The sequence below is a fragment of the Salvelinus alpinus genome, chromosome 23 (assembly GCF_045679555.1).
Source record: "Salvelinus alpinus chromosome 23, SLU_Salpinus.1, whole genome shotgun sequence".
In the NCBI taxonomy this organism is placed as follows: domain Eukaryota; kingdom Metazoa; phylum Chordata; class Actinopteri; order Salmoniformes; family Salmonidae; genus Salvelinus; species Salvelinus alpinus.
In genome coordinates, this window is record NC_092108.1 from 7,812,297 (window position 1) to 7,832,548 (window position 20,252).

Below are 20,252 nucleotides of genomic sequence, written 5' to 3' on the forward strand. Positions count from 1 at the left end.
TATTGATGGCTGTCAGTCCTATGACTTGAACTGTATGTCATTGTGAGCCATGTGGATGTAAATGTTCAACGTTGTTTTATATGGTCATTTTCTGGGACAATAAACGTAAAACTACTGTAGAACCTGGGCAACTGGCTGGCCCTTTTGTAGACCTGCGGAACAATTTCCAAAAATAAAAACAATTTAAAAAAGGTAACAGATCTGAAACAGCTCCGCTGTCACTGTCCAATCACAGGAGGAGTAGTGGCTCCACCTCAACATCTGATAGGCTGGGAAGAATCCTCAACTAGGAACGTATTGGGTAACAATGGAATACACCTATCCAATCCAATTTCTGATCTACGTGTCTAAAAGGTCCAGAAGGTCATTTTCATTACGACGATGACGACGATGAAGATTCCACATATTATTATTAATAATATTACCTTGAACTCCAGCTCCATGGCGGTGACGGTCTCCCCCGTGGGCGGCTGGGTGAGTTTCTGGATGTGTGCGTACAGGTTACGTGCGGGGACCTCAGTGAGGCCACAGGTGGCTGCCTCTAGCAGGGCCTCGTGGATGAAGACATACTGGTCCTCGGTCTGCACCATGTAGTTCCGCTGAGCTCTCATACACGTCACATGACCGTAGACATCCACTGACTTCTCGTGCTTCATACGCTCCAGCATGGCCTCGATCACGATCAGGCAGCCGGTTCTACCCACGCCCGCACTGAGGGAGGAGGGAGGAGAGAGGTTAACATTACACGATCAGGCAGTCTGTTCTACCCACACCCACACTGAGGGAGGAGGGAGGAGAGAGGTTAACATTACACGATCAGGCAGCCTGTTCTACCCACACCCACACTGAGGGAGGAGGGAGGAGAGAGGTTAACATTACACGATCAGGCAGCCTGTTCTACCCTCAATTGAATTCAATACAACTTTATTAATCGTAGAGGGGCAACGTCAAGGTTATACAGTAATATCTAGGAGACTTTTCAAACATGTACCTCATCAACTTTTTTTCTGGCTGGTTTTACTGCAGTATTTTATTGATCTTCGATAAATACATGTCCCAAAAATATATCTCAGATATAGGACAGGCATTTCAGAACAAACTTGATGTAGATTTGTTTTGGGGACTACCTGTTGTTCCATGTAGTGAATCTGTTATTCATTGTGTTTGTATCGGTAGCAGTAAGGCCAAATGCAATGCTTTGGACACACCTACTCATTCAAGGGTTTTTCTTTATTTTTTACTATTTTCTACAATGTAGAATAATAGTGAAGACATCAAAACTATGAAATAACACATATGGAATCATGTTTTATATTTGAGATTCTTCAAATAACCACCCTTAGCCTTAATGACAGTTTTGCACACACTTGGCATTCTCTCAACCAGCTTCATTAGGTAGTCACCTGGAATGCATTTCAATGAACAGGTGTGCCTTGTTAAAAGTTAATTTGTGGAATTTCTTTCCTTCCTAATGCGTTTTAGCCAATCACTTGTGTTTTGACAACGTAAGGGTGGTAAAAGACCAAAGTCCATATTATGTCAAGAACAGCTGAAATAAGCAAAGAGAAACGACAGTCCATCATTACTTTAAGACATGAAGGTCAGTCAATACGGAAACTTTTCAAGAACTTTTAAAGTTTCTTCAAGTGCAGTCGCAAAAACAGTATAGTTTACCTGCAGTGTACCACCATGGGTCCTGCGTCAGGCGGGTTGCAGGCTTTGACCCGTCGTAGGAAGGCCAGGATGGGGGTGGGGTACTCTGGTACCCCATGGTCCGGCCAGGCCATGAACTGGAACTGACGAATCTCACGCTTCTCACTGGAACCATTCTGTAGGAGAAAACCCGGAGAAAGTCAACGAAGGGAACAATATTGTTTATGGTGTTCATTGTGTGTGTGTGTGTGCGTGTGAGTGTGTGTGTGTGTGTGTTAATGAAGCATTTTCCAGATGGATAGCAGAGGGGTTAGACATGAAAGTGAAACCAACCAACCATCCCGCTGGTCTGAGAGGTGAGTTAGTAGAATGATAAGTTGTGATGGAGGGATGCAATGGAATGAAGAAGAATGAATGAAAGAGAGAATGAAACAGACAGGTGATTCCATACGCTAGGGATGGGGAGAGGGAGAGAGAAAAAGAGACAGAGCGAGCGAGAGAGAGCTAGAGAGGGAGAAACAGAGATCGAGAGAGAGAGGGAGAAACAGAGATCGAGAGAGAGAAACAGGGATTGAGAGAGACAGACAGAGAGAGCGAGAGACAGAGCGAGAGAGAGAGAGACAGAGATTGAGTGAGAGAGAGAGACAGGCAGACAGAGAGAGAGAGAGAGAGAGAATGAGAAAGACAGAGACAGACCCTTACCTTGTAGAGGGCGAAGGTGCGTACGCTGTAGGTAGCCAGCTCCACAGTATCCAACATGCTGACCTGTATCATACCATAGGTCTCTGTCCCTCTGACAGGCCAGTACTGGTCACACTTCACCTGGTAGAGAAGGAAGAACACAATCAGTCGGGTCCAGAGTTTCACCTGGTCTGGAACACCTCATGCTTCTCTAAATATCATACACTGGGGTTCCGGAGTCTTTCCTAGTCAGGTCATGTTGACCAGGGAAAACTCCTGGTCCAATGCACAACAATGAGGTACGCTGGTGAGACAGGGTATAAGGCATCGCAGTAACAGACAATATTGCCCAATATCTCTCCAAATCCTCGTGGCTCCACTATCCCTCAATGGAACAGGCTGAACGTTCCAAACAGACAAGCTGTGTTATTATCAACGAGCTAATAGCTGGTTGGATCATCAGCATCCGTCGTTTATGTTCGCGTCGGAGACCATTTGTGGAAAATGTCTGCTACCCACTACCCAGAATGCTGTTCTGGGTTATGACATAATGTAACGTGTTCCAAAATGGCACCCTATTCCCTATATAGTGCACTACTACGACAAGGTGCTGTCTGGGAGGCGTCCAACATTATGTCTCTAATTCATCCAGTCACGGCAGCCTAGAGGGAGACAGCAGGAGTGACCACCTGGACACATCAGTCTGTGGGACAAACCTTCACCTCTACCAAGCCGGATGTTGGCTGAATGCTTGGGACCACAACTATATAACATGACAGATACACACAGACTAGACCTGACACAACATCTATCCACACCTGGGTTACAACAGTGTTTATTTTCCTTTCCAATAATGGAGTGCCAGATAGGAAGTGTTTGACGTTGGTTCCATGACGTTGGTTCCATGACGCCGGGCAAGTTGGCGTAAACAGATAACGGTCACCCTGTTGCTAGCTCCTAGCTCCTAGCTCCTAGCTCCTAGCCAACACTGGAGTCTTTTGCAGATTCAACTTAAAAATATATATATTTTAAAATGTTAACCTTTATTTAACTAGGTAAGTCAGTTAAGAACAAATTCTAATTTACAATGACGGCCTACACCGGCCAAACCCAGATGACGCTGGGCCAATTGCGCGCCGCCCTATGGGACTCCCAATCACGGCCGGTTGGATAGCAACCATGCCAGTAGAATGGATTACCAGTCCGTTTGGATAGCAACCATGCCAGTAGAATGGATTACCAGTCCGTTTGGATAGCAACTTCAGAATCTCAGAAATAACACCTGGCTATTGTCCATAATGTCTGGTGAAGGGATGAAACAAAACAAATTTACTTTTTTATGAAATCATGTCATTATTTATTTATATATATACAGTGGGGAGAACAAGTATTTGATACAGTGCCGATTTAGCAGGTTTTCCTACTTACAAAGCATGTAGAGGTCTGTAATTGTAGAGGTACACTTCAACTGTGAGAGACGGAATCTAAAAAGATTGCCTGGCTGCGTTGTGGGGACAGTGGATACACATTGATATTTAAAATGGAACTGTTAACAGATTACCCAGGGAATCTGGGTAATCGTGAATAACTCGTGAATAACTCCCCTGTTATCAATTCAGGATCCAAACAACACGTTTTTATAAATACTAGTTAAACCCCAAGTCTGCTTTATACACCAAGAAAAAACAGATTTAGAAGACCAGAAACAACCACATCAGGTCCACTGACAGTCTGAAACAGTCCACATTATCTTCAATGTGCCATTCAGATCCAATCTTCTTCAGAGCACAGCGAGAACAGACAGACAGTGGGGGCCGCGCCCCAACTAGTAACCTGCTTTAGGTAGTGCACTACAACAGGGTGCCATTCGGGACGGGCAAAGGCAGAGCATGTTGTTGTCACCAAACAGAAGGTCAAAGTCAACGGAAAGCCTGTTGAAAATGCCGAACTTGTTAAAGGCTACTAGGATACGCTCTCTCATCGATTTGGGATACATGAAGAGGGACGGAAAGGGAAGGAGGGAGGGAGGGAGGGAGAGAGAGGAAGGGAGGAGGAAGGAGGTAGCAACAGTACTGCTATCTTAACCAGATAGAAACTGTGTAGACAACAGGAGAGCTGACATTTGGATGCAGTACCAGATAAAAGAGGCATACCTTTTCTCCTATAAATACTCTCTCCTGTAAACGGAAATTTCCCTGTCTCTCAGTTCAGACAGAGACCATTGTGTCTCTCAGTCTAAACAGAGACCATTGTGTCTCTCAGTCCAGACAGAGACCATTGTGTCTCTCAGTCCAGACAGAGACCATTGTGTTTCTCAGTCCAGACAGAGACCATTGTGTCTCTCAGTCCAGACAGAGACCATTGTGTCTCTCAGTCCAGACAGAGACCATTGTGTCTCTCAGTCCAGACAGAGACCATTGTGTCTCTCAGTCCAGACAGAGACCATTGTGTTTCTCAGTTCAGAGGATGTAAACAACAAGCCTGACACCTCTAGTCTCCATCTCTGTTCCCACACTGCCACAAACAGGCCCCGTCAGAGACACACGTCACCACACCCCCCTAGTGTTTGAGTGACTGAAACCTCCTCTGTCAGACTCTGAGTCACACGGCTGCTGTTCTATCTGTCTGTTTTACATGTCCTCTATTATCTCTCTCTGTTTTACATGTCCTCTATTATCTCTGTCTCTCCTATCTTCTACCTGACCTTCACCTCTACAGCCTCATTATCTGTCTCTGTTTTACATGTCCTCTATTATCTCTGTCTGTTTTACATGTCCTCTATTATCTCTGTCTCTCCTATCTTCTACCTGACATTCACCTCTACAGCCTCATTATCTGTCTCTGTCTGTTTTACATGTCCTCTATTATCTCTGTCTCTCCTATCTTCTACCTGACCTTCACCTCTACAGCCTCATTATCTGTCTCTGTCTGTTTTACATGTCCTCTGTCCTCTATTATCTCTGTCTCTCCTATCTTCTACCTGACATTCACCTCTACAGCCTCATTATCTGTCTCTGTTTTACATGTCCTCTATTATCTCTGTCTCTCCTATCTTCTACCTGACCTTCACCTCTACAGCCTCATTATCTGTCTCTGTTTTACATGTCCTCTATTATCTCTGTCTGTTTTACATGTCCTCTATTATCTCTGTCTCTCCTATCTTCTACCTGACCTTCACCTCTACAGCCTCATTATCTGTCTCTGTCTGTTTTACATGTCCTCTATTATCTCTGTCTCTCATATCTTCTACCTGACATTCACCTCTACAGCCTCATTATCTGTCTCTGTCTGGAAGCATCTCTCCATCTCTCCCCTGCACAGGCACAGAACAGGAGTAATGTTCTTTCTACGGCATCATAGCTGATGCAGGCCAGCAGGGTGGATGTCAGGACTGTGTCTGAGACAGGGGGTAGGGTATCTCTGTCATAGCTGACGCAGGCCAGCAGGGTGGATGTCAGGACTGTGTCTGAGACAGGGGGTAGGGTATCTCTGTCATAGCTGATGCAGGCCAGCAGGGTGGATGTCAGGACTGTGTCTGAGACAGGGGGTAGGGTATCTCTGTCATAGCTGATGCAGGCCAGCAGGGTGGATGTCAGGACTGTGTCTGAGACAGGGGGTAGGGTATCTCTGTCATAGCTGATGCAGGCCAGCAGGGTGGATATCAGGACTGTGTTTGAGACAGGGGGTAGGGTATCTCTGTCATAGCTGATGCAGGCCAGCAGGGTGGATATCAGGACTGTGTTTGAGACAGGGGGTAGGGTATCTCTGTCATAGCTGACGCAGGCCAGCAGGGTGGATGTCAGGACTGTGTCTGAGACAGGGGGTAGGGTATCTCTGTCATAGCTGATGCAGGCCAGCAGAGTGGATGTCAGGACTGTGTTTGAGACAGGGGGTAGGGTATCTCTGTCATAGCTGACTCAGGCCAGCAGGGTGGATGTCAGGACTGTGTCTGAGACAGGGGGTAGGGTATCTCTGTCATAGCTGATGCAGGCCAGCAGAGTGGATGTCAGGACTGTGTTTGAGACAGGGGGTAGGGTATCTCTGTCATAGCTGACTCAGGCCAGCAGGGTGGATGTCAGGACTGTGTCTGAGACAGGGGGTAGGGTATCTCTGTCATAGCTGACTCAGGCCAGCAGGGTGGATGTCAGGACTGTGTCTGAGACAGGGGGTAGGGTATCTCTGTCATAGCTGATGCAGGCCAGCAGAGTGGATGTCAGGACTGTGTTTGAGACAGGGGGTAGGGTATCTCTGTCATAGCTGACTCAGGCCAGCAGGGTGGATGTCAGGACTGTGTCTGAGACAGGGGGTAGGGTATCTCTGTCATAGCTGACTCAGGCCAGCAGGGTGGATGTCAGGACTGTGTCTGAGACAGGGGGTAGGGTATCTCTGTCATAGCTGACTCATGGTAACAATAAATATAATCAGATGGCCTTAGAACTCTGGTCCAAGAAGAGCAGACGGGACTTTGTTGACTACAGGACTGTCATGTGATCTGGGCCAGGTCAAGGTCAGGGTATTATATAGGAAGTCCAAGGAGTCAGGAAGTCCAAGGAGTCAGGAAGTCCCTGCTCTGTCATCATTATGTAAAGCATGGCAGTATGGGGGGGGCTGTTAGGACTGACAGCGGTGGGAGCAGGGGGGGGGGCTGTTAGGACTGACAGCGGTGGGAGCAGGGGGGGGGGCTGTTAGGACTGACAGCGGTGGGAGCAGGGGGGGGGGGGGCTGTTAGGACTGACAGCGGTGGGAGCAGGGGGGGGGCTGTTAGGACTGACAGCGGTGGGAGCGGGGGGGGGGGGGGCTGTTAGGACTGACAGCGGTGGGAGCAGGGAGGGGGGGGGCTGTTAGGACTGACAGCAGTGGGAGCAGGGGGGGGGGCTGTTAGGACTGACAGCGGTGGGAGCAGGGGGGGGGGGCTGTTAGGACTGACAGCGGTGGGAGCAGGGGGGGGGGGGGCTGTTAGGACTGACAGCGGTGGGAGCAGGGGGGGGGGGGGCTGTTAGGACTGACAGGGGTCCAAAGGCCTGAGAAGTGACTCATAGATCAGATCTTCAAAGTAAGACAAACAACGGACAACAACAATAACAAGACAGCTATCTGGTTACAGAAGTACAGCAAGAGGGACGTCTCCTGAAAGTGATGGTTGTACCAGTGAGACCTGCGGCATGTACAGTACACGTGGTCAGAGTCATTGTACTCACGCGTGACTTCTCCTCCAGTCGTGTCATCATGACGATAGTGTTGGTCCTCTGCTCCCACACCAGCCTCCAGAAGTCGCTGAGGGTCTCGGGAAGCGGGCCCTGCGTAGCGATGTAGGCATTCTGTTTCCTGTAGCCGTCTATGTAGTTGGCGTTGATGTAGTCACTACCAGGAACAGCTGAGGGAGAGGGCATGGAGGGACGGGATGGGTATGGGGAGAGGGCATTGGGAGAGGACATTGGGAGAGGACATGGAGGGAAGGGAGAGGGCATGGAGGGAGGGGAGAGGGCATGGAGGGAGGGGAGAGGGCATTGGGAGAGGACATTGGGAGAGGACATGGAGGGAGGGGAGAGGGCATGGAGGGAGGGGAGAGGGCATGGGGAGAGGGGAGAGGGCATGGAGGGAGGGGAGAGGGCATGGAGGAAGGGGAGAGGGCATGGAGGAAGGGGAGAGGGCATGGGGAGAGGGGAGAGGGCATGGAGGGAGGGGAGAGGGCATGGAAAGAGGTGAGAGGGCATGGAAAGAGGGGAGAGGGCATGGAGGAAGGGGAGAGGGCATGGGGAGAGGGTATGGAGGGAGGGGAGAGGGTATGGGGAGAGAGTATGGAGGAAGGGGAGAGGGCATGGGGAGAGGGGAGAGGGCATGGAAAGAGGGGAGAGGGCATGGAAAGAGGGGAGAGGGCATGGAGGAAGGGGAGAGGGCATGGAGGAAGGGGAGAGGGCATGGAGGGAGGGGAGAGGGCATGGAAAGAGGGGAGAGGGCATGGAAAGAGGGGAGAGGGCATGGAAAGAGGGGAGAGGGCATGGAAAGAGGGGAGAGGGCATGGAGGAAGGGGAGAGGGCATGGGGAGAGGGTATGGAGGGAGGGGAGAGGGTATGGGGAGAGAGTATGGAGGAAGGGGAGAGGGCATGGGGAGAGGGGAGAGGGCATGGAAAGAGGGGAGAGGGCATGGAAAGAGGGGAGAGGGCATGGAGGAAGGGGAGAGGGCATGGAGGAAGGGGAGAGGGCATGGAGGGAGGGGAGAGGGCATGGAGGGAGGGGAGAGGGCATGGAAAGAGGGGAGAGGGCATGGAGGAAGGGGAGAGGGCATGGGGAGAGGGGAGAGGGTATGGAGGGAGGGGAGAGGGTATGGGGAGAGGGTATGGAGGGAGGGGAGAGGGCATGGGGAGAGGGTATGGAGGAAGGGGAGAGGGCATGGGGAGAGGGCATGGGGAGAGGATATGGAGGGAGGGGAGAGGGTATGGAGGGAGGGGAGAGGGTATGGGGAGAGGGTATGGAGGGAGGGGAGAGGGTATGGGGGAAGGGGAGAGGGCATGGGGAGAGGGCATGGAGGAAGGGGAGAGGGCATGGGGAGAGGGGAGAGGGTATGGAGGGAGGGGAGAGGGTATGGGGAGAGGGTATGGAGGGAGGGGAGAGGGTATGGGGAGAGGGTATGGAGGAAGGGGAGAGGGCATGGGGAGAGGGTATGGAGGAAGGGGAGAGGGCATGGGGAGAGGGCATGGGGAGAGGATATGGAGGGAGGGGAGAGGGTATGGAGGGAGGGGAGAGGGTATGGGGAGAGGGTATGGAGGGAGGGGAGAGGGTATGGGGGAAGGGGAGAGGGCATGGGGAGAGGGGAGAGGGCATGGAGGAAGGGGAGAGGGCATGGGGAGAGGGGAGAGGGTATGGAGGGAGGGGAGAGGGTATGGGGAGAGGGTATGGAGGAAGGGGAGAGGGCATGGGGAGAGGTGATGGGGAGAGGATATGGGGAGAGGGTATGGAGGGAGGGGAGAGGGTATGGAGGGAGGGGAGAGGGTATGGGGGAAGGGGAGAGGGCATGGGGAGAGGGGAGAGGGCATGGAAAGAGGGCATGGAGGAAGGGGAGAGGGCATGGGGAGAGGTGATGGGGAGAGGATATGGGGAGAGGGTATGGAGGGAGGGGAGAGGGTATGGAGAGAGGGGAGAGGGCATGGAGGAAGGGGAGAGGGCATGGGGAGAGGGTATGGAGGGAGGGGAGAGGGCATGGGGAGAGGGCATGGGGAGAGGGTATGGGGAGAGGGTATGGAGGGAGGGGAGAGGGTATGGGGGAAGGGGAGAGGGCATGGGGAGAGGGCATGGAAAGAGGGCATGGAAAAAGGGGAGAGGGCATGGGGAGAGGGTATGGAGGGAGGGGAGAGGGCATGGGGAGAGGGCATGGGGAGAGGGTATGGAGAGAGGGCATGGAAAGAGGGGAGAGGGCATGGTGAGAGGGGAGAGGGCATGGAGGAAGGGGAGAGGGCATGGGGAGAGGGCATGGAGGAAGGGGAGAGGGCATGGGGAGAGGGCATGGGGAGAGGGTATGGGGAGAGGGTATGGAGGGAGGGGAGAGGGTATGGGGAGAGGGTATGGAGGGAGGGGATAGGGTATGGAGGGAGGGGAGATGGTAGGGAGGGAGGGAGGGTAGGGAGGGAGGGGAGAGACCATGGGGAGAGGGTATGGAGGGAGGGGAGAGGGCATGAGATACAGAATAATAGAGATACCGTATCTCCAGAGAAGTTGAGGTGACTGAGTGGCTGTTGGAGCCAGGTCTCAAATCACCAAGCTTCAAACACTGACGATATACAGTACGTACCTTTTACTACAGGGGTGAATGAATGATGACATGTTATACAGCTGTCGGAGTCTGACAGTGAGTCAATGGTGTCTGAAAAGTGTATTGAGAAGTTATAAACGAAGCTGAGGAGCTACTCACCATCGACAGACGTCAGGACGACTCTGGAGTGGTCATATGAGATGACATTAGCATAACGGTTCTTTGGTTTGTTCACCTCCATGTTGGAATTCTCCCAGGTGAACTGCTGGGCAGGATCTATGGACTGATGGAGAGGAAGGGAAAGAGGGAGGGAGGAAGAGAGCGTAAAGAAAGAGAGATTGAGATGACAGGGAGAGAGATCGAGATGGACAGAAAGAGAGATGAGATGGACAGAGAGAGAAAGAGAGATGGAGATGGACAGAGAGAAAGAGATGGACAGAGAGAAAGAGAGATGGAGATGGACAGAGAGAAAGAGATGGACAGAGAGAAAGAGATGGACAGAGAGAAAGAGAGATGGAGATGGACAGAGAAAGAGAGATGGACAGAGAGAAAGAGAGAGATGGACAGAGAGAGAGAGATGGACAGAGAGAAAGAGAGAGATGGACAGAGAGAGAGAGATGGACAGAGAGAAAGAGAGAGATGGACAGAGAGAGAGAGATGGACAGAGAGAAAGAGAGAGATGGACAGAGAGAGAGATGGAGATGAACAGAAAGAGAGAGATGGACAGAGAAAGAGAGATGGACAGAGACATTAAGTCCTCAGGCTATAACAGAGGGTAGGTTGTACATCACCAGTCATTAACAAGTGTGTGTATTCCAACATAAATAAAGGCTTACAGGCAGTCAAGCTACAGGCTCCTCAGCCACTCCCCTGGGGCGGCCATATTGAATTACTACCGCTGCTGACTTCACAGTGAGTAAAAATACATTAATTAATAAAGAAAACTTCTTTAACCTTCTCTTTCTCTCTTGCTGTCGCACCTCTTTCTCTGTCTCTATCTCTCTCCATCTACCCTTTCCCCCCACCCTCTGTTGCTCTCCTCCCACCCCCTATTGATGTCTGGGTGATACAGCGACAGCCTCTCCCCCCCCCCCGCCCCGCCGCTCGATAATGTCACACAGTCGCTCGTTGTTGTGCATTGATCCAACAGGCTCACACCGGCACCATGTCCATCAATCACCCGGCTGTTCACCTTCCCTCCGACCTCGGGTTAGCACTAACACACTGCTCTTTGTAACCTACTGCATCAGTCAATTTGTCTTACTATAAAGACCTGTCTATTACCTTCCCATAGTTGAATTACCATTAAGGCCACTTCTGTTTAAGTGGCCCAGAGACATTACCATGAGGTCTAATCTGTTACTCACAAATCAAATTGAAGGAGGGTCTTTTTCTAGGATGTGGTTGCAAAATATTAGTGTAAAAAAAAAGAAAAAAAGTGACACATATTTCATGTCATGTCAATCAGACCGAACAGGAGATTCTAATTTAGATTCTAATTTAGATTCTAATTGAGATTCTAATTGAGATTCTAATTGAGATTCTAATTTAGATAGTTCATCCAGGCTGTATCACAACCGGCCGTGATTGGGAGTCCCATAGGGCGGCGCGCAATTGGCCCAGCGTCGTCCGGGTTAGGCCGGGGTAGGCCGTCATTGTAAATAAGAATTTGTCTTATTTGACTTGCCTTGTTAAATAAAGGTTCAATAAAACACCATTTAAATTCAGGAATTAAAAATACTATTCTGGGAATAGTAGAAGGTACACTCTGATTCCTGGAGAGTTGGACACCATAGAAGTGTTTCTGACAGAATCAGGAATGAATTCTTTCTATAAATAATAATCAGGATACGGGTCTTTCTATAAATAAAGAATCAGGATACGGGTCTTTCTATAAATAATAATCAGGATACGGGTCTTTCTATAAATAAAGAATCAGGATATGGGTCTTTCTATAAATAAAGAATCAGGATATGGGTCTTTCTATAAATAAAGAATCAGGATACGGGTCTTTCTATAAATAAAGAATCAGGATATGGGTCTTTCTATAAATAAAGAATCAGGATATGGGTCTTTCTATAAATAAAGAATCAGGATACGGGTCTTTCTATAAATAAAGAATCAGGATATGGTTCTTTCTATAAATAAAGAATCAGGATATGGGTCTTTCTATAAATAAAGAATCAGTCTAGAACTATATATCCTATACAACACAGGTCTAGGACTATACATCCTATACAACAACACAGGTCTAGGACTATACAACCTCTACAACAACACAGGTATAGGACTATACATCCTCTACAACAACACAGGTATAGGACTATACATCCTCTACAACAACACAGGTCTAGGACTATACATCCTCTACAACAACACAGGTCTAGGACTATACATCCTCTACAACAACACAGGTCTAGGACTATACATCCTCTACAACAACACAGGTCTAGGACTATACATCCTCTACAACAACACAGGTCTAGGACTATACATCCTCTACAACAACACAGGTCTAGGACTATACATCCTCTACAACAACACAGGTCTAGAACTATACATCCTATACAACACAGGTCTAGGACTATACATCCTCTACAACAACACAGGTCTAGGACTATACATCCTCTACAACAACACAGGTCTAGGACTATACATCCTATACAACAACACAGGTCTAGGACTATACATCCTTTACAACAACACAGGTCTAGGACTATACATCCTCTACAACAACACAGGTCTAGAACTATACATCCTATACAACACAGGTCTAGGACTATACATCCTCTACAACAACACAGGTCTAGGACTATACATCCTCTACAACAACACAGGTCTAGGACTATACATCCTATACAACAACACAGGTCTAGGACTATACATCCTTTACAACAACACAGGTCTAGGACTATACATCCTATACAACAACACAGATCTAGGACTATACATCCTATACAACAACACAGGTCTAGGACTATACATCCTCTACAACAACACAGGTCTAGGACTATACATCCTCTACAACAACACAGGTCTAGGACTATACATCCTATACAACACAGGTCTAGGACTATACATCCTATACAACAACACAGGTCTAGGACTATACATCCTCTACAACAACACAGGTCTAGGACTATACATCCTATACAACAACACAGGTCTAGGAATATACATCCTATACAACAACACAGGTCTAGGACTATACATCCTATACAACAACACAGGTCTAGGACTATACATCCTATACAACAACACAGGTCTAGGACTATACATCCTATACAACAACACAGGTCTAGGACTATACATCCTATACAACAACACAGGTCTAGGACTATACATCCTCTACAACAACACAGGTCTAGGACTATACATCCTTTACAACAACACAGGTCTAGGACTATACATCCTATACAACAACACAGGTCTAGGACTATACATCCTATACAACAACACAGGTCTAGGACTATACATCCTGTACTATACAAAAATCCCCATAAAAACCCGTCAGTTTAAACTACAGATATCTGTTTTGCATTGGATGCATCTCAATCCACAGCCTCCGCCGATGTCGCACTAGAGAGGTGTTTGTCAGACCATGAGACTTCCTGAAAACCGTCTGTAGCGTCTGAACGAGTTTGGCCTACTAAACTATTACTGACCCTTCTATGGAAAGATGAGACTCGTGAACAGGATAGTGTTTTCCGTTTTGCTCTACGACCCCCACAAGCGTTTTGGGACTCGTCTGAAGTTCTGTACAGCCAATCTGCCAACTTCTGTCTGTAGTGTCCAAACAGTTACACACTAATATGACCTCTCTGTGTAAAGGTGAGATTCTCACCTACATGTCGTTTAGCTCTGGGACACTCACAGGTCTCACTACACTGGTCTGAAAGTCCCCAACACCAGTCAAAAAAATAAAGTATATATGGAGACAGTTTCGTGCCAAATGCATTATTATTAAAAACAATATTGATGATAGTATTGATTAAGGTTTTAAGTGCACTACATAACCAAAAGTATGTGGACACCTGCTCGTCGAACGTCTCATTCCAAGATCATGGGCATTAATATGGAGTTGGTCCCCCCTTTGCTGCTATAACAGCCTCCACTCTTCTGGGAAGTCTTTCCACTAGATGATGGAACATTGCTGCTATAACAGCCTCCACTCTTCTGGGAAGTCTTTCCACTAGATGATGGAACATTGCTGCTATAACAGCCTCCACTCTTCTGGGAAGTCTTTCCACTAGATGATGGAACATTGCTGCTATAACAGCCTCCACTCTTCTGGGAAGTCTTTCCACTAGATGATGGAACATTGCTGCTATAACAGCCTCCACTCTTCTGGGAAGTCTTTCCACTAGATGATGGAACATTGCTGCTATAACAGCCTCCACTCTTCTGGGAAGTCTTTCCACTAGATGTTGGAACATTGCTGCTATAACAGCCTCCACTCTTCTGGGAAGTCTTTCCACTAGATGTTGGAACATTGCTGAGGGACTTTTTTTCCATTCAGCCACAAGAGCATTAGTGAAGTCGGGCACTGACGTTGGGCGATTAAGCCTGGTTCGCAGTCAGCATTCCAATTTATCCTAAAGGTGTTCGATGAGGTTGAGGTCAGGGCTCTGTGCAGGCCAGTCAAGTTTTTCCACACCGATCTCGACAAACCATTTCTGTACAGGGGCATCGTCATGCTGAAACAGGAAAGGGTCTCCTCAAATTGTTGCCACCAAGTTGGAAGCACAGAATCGTCTAGAATGTAATTGTTAAGATTTCCCTTCACTGGAACTAAGGGGCCCGAACCATGAAAAACATTCCCAGACCATTATTCCTCCTCCACCAAACTTTACAGTTGGCACTACACATTGGGGCAGGTAATGTTCTCCTTGCATCCACCAAACCCAGATTCGCCCGTCGGACTGCCAGATGGTGAAGCGTGATTCATCACTCCAGAGAACACGTTTCCACTGCTCCAGATTCCAGGTGTACACCACTCCAGCTGACATTTGGCATTGCGCATGGTGATCTTAGGGCTGTGTGCGGCTACTCAACCAAGGAAACCCATTTCATGAAGCTCCCGACGAACAGTTCTTGTTTCCAGAGGCAGTTTGGAACTCGGTAGTGAGTGTTGCAACCGAGGACAGATGATTTTTACCTGCTACACGCTTCAGCACTCGGCGGTCCGTTTCTGTGAGCTTGTGTGGCCTTCCACTTCGCGGCTGAGCCGTTGATGCTCCTAGACGTTTCCACTTCACAATAACAGCACTTACAGTCGACCGGGGCAGCTCTAGCAGAGCAGACATTTGACGTACTGACTTGTTGGAAAATGTGGCATCCTATGACGGTGCCACATTGAAAGTCACTGAGCTCTTCAGTAAGGACCATTTAAATAACCAATGTTTGTCTATGGAGATCGCATGGTTGTCTGCTCGATTGTATACACCGGTCAGCAACGGGTGTGGCTGAAATAGCCAAATCCACAAATTTGAAGGGGTGTCCACATACTTTTGTATATACTGTATATATATTGTATCAAGGTAAGGTGACTCTTTCAGTTAGAAAGGATTTGTGTGCCCATGAAAACTGTTTTTACCCCGTAACATAAAAGGAGAAAGGAAATGTTACATAGTTACACTGTATTTCTGAGATCTCAATACCAAAAACTGTCCAACAGCTTGATCCAGGATTCTTACAGGGTTCAATGTCTAATTCAACTGATGAATGCTTCATATATGATGTAACAACAACCTACACGGACAGAGAAGGAAGGTTTAATGTCACACGATTTCGGACAAATCCGTCAAAACACCAGCCATGATAAAGGGTAAAACGTATGGCTTTAAATCAACTCGTGAATTGAATTGATTATAGGCTACGATCCCCTTTATATCTTCATGTAATGAATTGACAAAGAACTGGCAGATTATTATAAATGAGTGATGAACAGCTGTAACAAGTTGTTCAGCGTAGGAAATCCTCACCGGTACCCTAGTCGATAGAAAGACCCATATGTGTCGTATTCCCAGAAACCTTAAACCCTTTGACCCACTGCAATTTGCATACCGCCTCAACAGATCCACAGATGACGCAATCTCGATTGCACTCCACACTGCCCTTTCCCACCTGGACAAAAGGAACACCTACGTGAGAATGCTGTTCATTGACTACAGCTCAAAGTTCAACACCATAGTGCCCTCAAAGCTCATCACTAAGCTAAGGACCCTGGGACTAAACACCTCCCTCTGCAACTGGATCCTGGACATCCTGACCGGCCGCCCCCAGGTGGTAAGGGTAGGCAACAACACATCTGCCACGCTGAGCCTCGACACGGGGGCCCCTCAGGGGTGTGTACTTAGTCCCCTCCTGTACTCCCTGTTCACCCGTGACTGCACGGCCACATTGACTCTGTACCGTAATACCCTGTATATAGCCTCCACATTGACTCTGTACCGTAATACCCTGTATATAGCCTCCACATTGACTCTGTACCGTAATACCCTGTATATAGCCTCCACGTTGACTCTGTACCGTAATACCCTGTATATAGCCTCCACATTGACTCTGTACCGTAATAGCCTGTATATAGCCTCCACATTGACTCTGTACCGTAATACCCTGTATATAGCCTCCACTTTGACTCTGTACCGAAACCCCCTGTATATAGCCTCCACATTGACTCTGTACCGTAATACCCTGTATATAGCCTCCACATTGACTCTGTACCGGTACCCCCTGTATATAGCCTCCACATTGACTCTGTACCGAAACCCCCTGTATATAGTCTCCACATTGACTCCGTACCGGTACCCCCTGTATATAGCCTCCACATTGACTCTGTACCAGTACCCCCTGTATATAGCCTCCACATTGACTCTGTACCGTAACACCCAGTATATAGCCTCCACATTGACTCTGTACCGTAATACCCTATATATAGCCTCCACATTGACTCTGTACCGTAATACCCTGTATATAGCCTCCACATTGACTCTGTACCGTAATACCCTGTATATAGCCTCCACATTGACTCTGTACCGTAATACCCTGTATATAGCCTCCACATTGACTCTGTACCGTAATACCCTGTATATAGCCTCCACATTGACTCTGTACCGTAATACCCTGTATATAGCCTCCACATTGACTCTGTACCGTAATACCCTGTATATAGCCTCCACATTGACTCTGTACCGTAATACCCTGTATATAGCCTCCACATTGACTCTGTACCGTAATACCCTGTATATAGCCTCCACATTGACTCTGTACCGTAATACCCTGTATATAGCCTCCACATTGACTCTGTACCGTAATACCCTGTATATAGCCTCCACATTGACTCTGTACCGTAATACCCTGTATATAGCCTCCACATTGACTCTGTACCGTAATACCCTGTATATATCCTCCACATTGTTATTTTATTGTTGCTCTCTTTTTATTTTTTTACTTTAGTTTATTTAGTAAAAACATTCTTACCTCAAATTTTTCTTAAAACTGCATTGTTGGTTAAGGGCTTGTAAGTAAGCATTTCACGGTAAGGGTCTACACCTGTTGTATTCGGGGCATGTGACAAATCAAAGTCTTTGAGAATACCAGGTGAGAGACTGACAGAAAATAACTCTGTCTCCTCCCATTCTAGTGTGTATACTGAAATACTCTGTCTCCTCCCATTCTAGTGTGTATACTGAAATACTCTGTCTCCTCCCATTCTAATGTGTATACTGAAATACTCTGTCTCCTCCCATTCTAATGAGTATACTGAAATACTCTGTCTCCTCCCATTCTAATGTGTATACTGAAATACTCTGTCTCCTCCCATTCTAGTGTGTATACTGAAATACTCTGTCTCCTCCCATTCTAATGAGTATACTGAAATACTCTGTCTCCTCCCATTCTAGTGTGTATACTGAAATACTCTGTCTCCTCCCATTCTAGTGTGTATACTGAAATACTCTGTCTCCTCCCATTCTAGTGGGTATACTGATATACTCTGTCTCCTCCCATTCTAGTGGGTATACTGAAATACTCTGTCTCCTCCCATTCTAGTGGGTATACTGATATACTCTGTCTCCTCCCATTCTAGTGTGTATACTGAAATACTCTGTCTCTCCCATTCTAGTGTGTATACTGAAATACTCTGTCTCCTCCCATTCTAGTGTGTATACTGAAATACTCTGTCTCCTCCCATTCTAGTGTGTATACTGAAATACTCTGTCTCCTCCCATTCTAATGTGTATACTGAAATACTATGTAATACTCTGTCTCCTCCCATTCTAGTGTGTATACTGAAATACTCTGTCTCCTCCCATTCTAGTGTGTATACTGAAATACTCTGTCTCCTCCCATTCTAGTGTGTATACTGAAATACTCTGTCTCCTCCCATTCTAGTGTGTATACTGAAATACTCTGTCTCCTCCCATTCTAGTGGGTATACTGATATACTCTGTCTCCTCCCATTCTAGTGGGTATACTGAAATACTCTGTCTCCTCCCATTCTAGTGGGTATACTGATATACTCTGTCTCCTCCCATTCTAGTGTGTATACTGAAATACTCTGTCTCTCCCATTCTAGTGTGTATACTGAAATACTCTGTCTCCTCCCATTCTAGTGTGTATACTGAAATACTCTGTCTCCTCCCATTCTAGTGTGTATACTGAAATACTCTGTCTCCTCCCATTCTAATGTGTATACTGAAATACTATGTAATACTCTGTCTCCTCCCATTCTAGTGTGTATACTGAAATACTCTGTCTCCTCCCATTCTAGTGTGTATACTGAAATACTCTGTCTCCTCCCATTCTAGTGTGTATACTGAAATACTCTGTCTCCTCCCATTCTAATGTGTATACTGAAATACTCTGTCTCCTCCCATTCTAGTGTGTATACTCTAAAACTGGGTATCGTCCATTCTGATGAAGGCCATTTAAACCTTTTCCTCAGAGGATGATATGAGGATGATATGAGGATGATATGAGGATGATATGAGGATGATATGAGGATGATATGAGGATGATATGAGGATGATATGAGGATGATATGAAGAAATGTTCTACTGAAACTTCCACAACTTTCTCCTCCGCGGTAAACAAAGCGAGTCTGTTACGGAGCTGAGGCATAAACAGCCCGGTAGTGAGAGATGATTTACATGGAATCCCTGACGAGCACCACCACACAGCCAACTTCCCTGTCAGCCGCCTACCTGCCCGGTCGTTAAGGAACATTTTCATTTTGCAGTCAAAACATGTCACGGACGTTCAACACGTTTTGTGAAAACAGCGAAGAGCGGGCGTGCTAGACGGACAACTTCTGGTAAACAAAAGAGACAGCGCCAAGCCAGTAGAGCTCTCTCTGACACGCTGGAGAGGAGACGAGGGAGAAGGAGAGAGAAGAAGACAGGAAGAGAGGTGAGGGGAGGTGAGGTGAGGTGAGGAGAGGGGAGGGGAGGGGGGTTGAGGTGAGGTGAGGGGAGGTGAGGAGAGGTGAGGGGAGGGGAGAGAAGACAGGAGGAGAGGGGAGGGGAGGAGAGAGAAGACAGGAGGAGAGGGGAGGGGAGGAGAAGACAGGAGGAGAGGGGAGGAGAGGAGAGGAGAGGAGAGGAGAGGAGAGGAGAGGAGAGGAGAGGAGAGGGGAGGTGAGGAGAGGTGAGGGGAGGGGAGAGAAGACAGGAGGAGAGGGGAGGGGAGGAGAGAGAAGACAGGAGGAGAGGGGAGGAGAGGGGAGGGGAGGAGAGGGGAGGAGAGGGGAGGAGAGGAGAGGAGAGGAGAGGAGAGGGGAGGGGAGGGGAGGTGAGGTGAGGGGAGGGGAGAGAAGACAGGAGGAGAGGGGAGGGGAGGAGAGAGAAGACAGGAGGAGAGGGGAGGGGAGGAGAAGACAGGAGGAGAGGGGAGGAGAGGAGAGGTGAGGAGAGAGAAGGAGAAGACAGGAGGAGAGAGGAGAGGAGGGAGGAGGATAGGTGAGGGGAGGAGAGAGGAGAGGAGAAGAAAGGAGGAGAGGGGAGGAGAGGAGAGGAGAAGAAGAGGAGAGGGGAGGAGAGGAGAGGGGAGGAGAGAGGAGAGGTTGGAGGAGGAGAGGTGAGGGGAGGAGAGAGAAGGAGAGGAGAGGTGAGGAGGAGAGGAGAAGAGAGGGGAGGAGGGGTGAGAAGAGAAGAGGAGAGGAGGGGTGAGA

General features: G+C 48.0%; 1 protein-coding gene across 20 annotated transcripts in view; it reads right to left on the reverse strand.

Moving 5' to 3' along the window:
• Positions 1 to 20,252, reverse strand: part of LOC139550147 (receptor-type tyrosine-protein phosphatase F) — a 498,277-nt gene that overhangs the window by 14,039 nt on the left and 463,986 nt on the right. For all 20 annotated transcript variants that reach the window (XM_071360808.1, XM_071360817.1, XM_071360813.1 and 17 more), the window contains 5 exons: positions 10,241 to 10,364; positions 7,533 to 7,708; positions 2,356 to 2,475; positions 1,675 to 1,829; positions 426 to 711 (listed from right to left, as the gene is read on the reverse strand). In XM_071360808.1, coding sequence (XP_071216909.1) covers positions 426 to 711; positions 1,675 to 1,829; positions 2,356 to 2,475; positions 7,533 to 7,708; positions 10,241 to 10,364 — 861 coding nt within the window. The remainder of the gene's footprint in view (positions 1 to 425; positions 712 to 1,674; positions 1,830 to 2,355; positions 2,476 to 7,532; positions 7,709 to 10,240; positions 10,365 to 20,252) is intronic.